Source organism: Zerene cesonia, chromosome 15 (assembly GCF_012273895.1).
Source record: "Zerene cesonia ecotype Mississippi chromosome 15, Zerene_cesonia_1.1, whole genome shotgun sequence".
In the NCBI taxonomy this organism is placed as follows: domain Eukaryota; kingdom Metazoa; phylum Arthropoda; class Insecta; order Lepidoptera; family Pieridae; genus Zerene; species Zerene cesonia.
The window spans coordinates 3,011,614-3,015,280 of NC_052116.1; the positions used below are offsets into that span (position 1 = coordinate 3,011,614).

Genomic DNA, 3,667 nt, shown 5'->3' on the forward strand with positions numbered 1-3,667 from the left:
AGTAATAAATGTTATTTGCAGTTAACAATTTTCTTTTTTCTTTATTACAATATTTATGGCAAGACTAGGTATATGAGCCATAAATTTTAACCTTTAGTGTATTTTTGAATAACTTCCATTTATTATTTTCTATGTTTATATTATTAACTTTAAATAGGTGAACCTGTGAAAGTTTATTTTTATTAAGATTACTTCTAGGCAGTGCAGTCACCGGCTAAACCATTTCGAATTATCCCACCAGGTGGTGACGATATATATAGCCGAGATAGCTGACAAAGAGATTCGAGGCCGCCTCTCCGTCGGTACCCGTTTTATGTTCAACTTTGGTGGTTTACTCATGATGTGTATTGGGGCGTATGCGACGTATGATGTGATGAATTACTCGCTTTTAGTGATGCCTCTGTTGTATTTTACGGCGTGTCTGTGCATACCGGAATCGCCGTATTATTATTTGAAGGAGGGCAGAGAGGATGCCGCTAAGAAAGCGTTGTTGAGGCTGCGTGGGAGGGAAGATGTGAGTTGGAAATATCTGTATATGCGTACATCTTAATATATATGAATTACTAGCTGCGCCTCGCGTCTATCCGCGTTAATCCGTATCCCGTAGGAATATCGGAATAAAAAGTTGCCTATATGTTGTTCCAGTTGTCCAGTTGTCTACGTACCAAATATCATTGCAATCGGTTTAGTAGTTTTTGCGTGAAAGAGCAACAAACACACACACACATCCTTACAAACTTTCGCATTTATAATATTAAGTATAAGTATATATAAGTTGAAAAGTAAATATTAGTATTATATTTAGTAGGATAGTAGGATGTTATCTTATTGCTTGTCCGCGATGGACTCTTAAATTACTCATCGAATTTTAATCTAATTTGCACACCATGTGCAGTTTGATCCAGTTTAAAAGATAGGATGGTTTGTATTATTTTAATTACGATAAATGACTACCTGAGCGGAGCCGGGGCGTGCAGCTAGTATATGTATCTGTAAATAAAGTGTATGGGTCTGTTTCTAACGACATAACATTTTTATTGAATGCATATGAAATTGTATAGAATATATATGTGTAAAGAAGGTTGGAGTAGTTTTAAATCATTAATTATTTTGATAGTTTTAGTTTTAGAAAGCGCGTAATTAGTTATAGTGTTATCACAACTTATTTTTATATAACATATTCAGCGTACGTAATTTATCAAAGGGAAAATTGGTAATAATGATCTATAATTTATATAAAGGAAAGTTATTTTATTTTAAAGAAAATGTTTTGATTGAGCCTTAATGTTCTAATTTCCAGGGTCTCGAAGAGGAATTAGAGAGTATGAAATCTCACGTCCAAAGAGAGATGCGGAACTCAAGTTCAACTATAGAACTCTTTAGAGGAAGACAATACAGGAAAGCTATCATCATTGTTTTTGGTGAGAGAACAAACATTCATATTTCTAAGGCTTTTATTGCAACGCCATCTAGTCGCAAGCGAAGGAAGCGCCATCTATGGCTGAAAAATTCGTTAAATAAACCTGGGCTTTGTAAATAATTGTACAAATATGACTATTCAGTTGCTAAAAAATACGATGTGTGTAAACTGAATAACAATTCTGTGAAGACTATTTATTTTTATATTAGCATTCCGTCCGCGGCTTTGCTGGCGTGGTCGCAGGAAAGATAGACCCGGGGTGTTACCTGCAAAGTTCCCCTTTCCGTTCAGTTTTCGGGATAAAAACTATCCTATGTCCTTTCTCGGGTGTCAAACTATCCCTGTACCAAATGAAGATAGATTATGGACTACTAGCTGCGCCTCACGGTTTCACTCGCGTAAGTCAGTATCCCGTAGGAATATCAGGATAAAAGTAGGCTTTATGTTATTCAAGTTGTCCAACTATCTACGTACCAAATTTCATTGCAATCGGTTCTGTAATCTTTATGTGAAAGAGCAACAAACACACACACATCCTTACAAACTTTCACATTTATAATATTAGTTGGATAGTTGGATTAGTTGGATAAAATAAATTGTTAAATCGTAATTTGTCACAATTCACTGTGTGTGTGTGTCTAAAAAATCCTTTTTTTTTTTTCAGGATTAAAATTTGCTCAAATAATGACCGGAACGCAAACGGTGCAGCAATACCTGACTGTTATTATGAAGGAGAGCAAAATCAATATGGCCGTACCTACGATGATGATAATATATGGGACTGTTAAATTTATCGTTGGTGAGAATTATCTTAATACTTGCTGCGTCCCGAGGGTTCACCCGCGTAAGTCCGTATCCCGCAGGAATATCGGGTTAAAAAGTTGCCTATATGTTATTCCAGTTGTTCAGCTGCCGTACCAAATTTCATTGCAATCGGTTTAGTAGTTTTTGCGTGAAAGAGCAATAAACACACACACATCCTTACAAACTTTCACATTTATAGTATTAGTAGGATTAATAAATATTGTAAATCCGAAAGTCTGTCTGTTTTGTTTTCATGGCTCAACCAAAGCACCGATTTCGATGATGTTTTAACTGAAAATAGTTTGAATACCCAGGGGCAAAAATGTACGGATCGGCAAACTTTTAACATATTTCATACATAAAACTGTTTTAAAATTAGAAATACTGAATTCAAATTAGGGGGGGCCTCCGGATCTCCCACTCGCCGAACGAAACACACTAGCATGCTACTAATTCACGCCCAATTCAACACCGAAGCGTGCTCGAATCACACATGAAACTGACAGATCAGTTAAATAAAACATAAAAAGATGTTGCGAAACTGTCCATAAGTATGTTATTTTATCTAGTCTTGGCCTCAGCATATCAACCATGTATAAAATAAGTCAATTCATCAACAGGTGTGATGTCATCGTGCCTGGCGGATCGTGTGGGCCGCCGGCCGCTTCTCATATACTCCTTCTTCGGTTACAGTGTCTCTTCAGTTATCATTGGTTTTTACTTTTTGAGCCTGGAAGTGCTTTCCGTCGACCACGACGCCCTCCGGCCATATAGCTTCGTCACGTTCTTTTGCATTTTATTCTCCAACGTCATGTCCACTCTCGGCTTTAACTCCATTATGGGAGTCGTCCAGGGTGAAGCTTTCCCCTTGAATGTAAAGGCCATTGCAATTACAGTTCTAAATATCTACGGAGGAATACTAGGGTTTCTTGTGACGAAACTATTCAAGAAGGTCAAAGATCTATCGGGTCTTTGCGGTGTGTTTTGGTTGTACGCCTCGATAGCTTTGGTGGGTTCTGTTTTCGCCTATTTCACTGTGCCTGAAACGAAGGGTAAAAGTTTGAAAGAAATTCAAGCTATGCTTCAGGGTGAGGTTTATTATGCGAATGGGGAAGAATTGAAAGATATGAATGACAAAAGAGGTGAAAATGGTGATCCTCGAATCATGGGAGAGGAAGTGATGGTTTCAGGAGAGTTAAAATCGTTACAAAGCAATGGTGCTAATGCTTGATTTATATAACTTTTAAAATTTGTTGTTCTTTATATAGCTTTACTGTTTGAAGTGCTCTATGACTATAGTTATTCACGATAAATGATTTATTAGAATAAAATTATTCCCTAGTATAGTAATTATATTTTGGATTTTGACGCCTCCTTGGTACAGTGGTAAACGCGTGAGCGTAGAACCGAGGGATCCTGGGTTCGATTCCCGGTGGGGACAAT

At 37.1% G+C, this 3,667-nt stretch overlaps 2 protein-coding genes across 2 annotated transcripts in view; one reads left to right on the forward strand and one right to left on the reverse strand.

The window, feature by feature from the left end:
* The window catches only part of LOC119832448 (facilitated trehalose transporter Tret1-2 homolog), a 4,752-nt gene extending 1,101 nt beyond the window's left edge, over positions 1-3,651 (forward strand). Inside the window, exons 2-5 of the mRNA XM_038356117.1 lie at positions 199-514; positions 1,301-1,421; positions 2,085-2,219; positions 2,845-3,651. Of these exons, the coding sequence (XP_038212045.1) occupies positions 199-514; positions 1,301-1,421; positions 2,085-2,219; positions 2,845-3,455 (1,183 nt within the window). The 3' untranslated portion in view covers positions 3,456-3,651. The remainder of the gene's footprint in view (positions 1-198; positions 515-1,300; positions 1,422-2,084; positions 2,220-2,844) is intronic.
* Positions 3,457-3,667, reverse strand: part of LOC119832449 (protein abnormal spindle-like) — a 5,636-nt gene continuing 5,425 nt past the window's right edge. The window contains exon 5 of the mRNA XM_038356118.1: positions 3,457-3,517. Within this exon, the coding sequence (XP_038212046.1) occupies positions 3,457-3,517 (61 nt within the window). The remainder of the gene's footprint in view (positions 3,518-3,667) is intronic.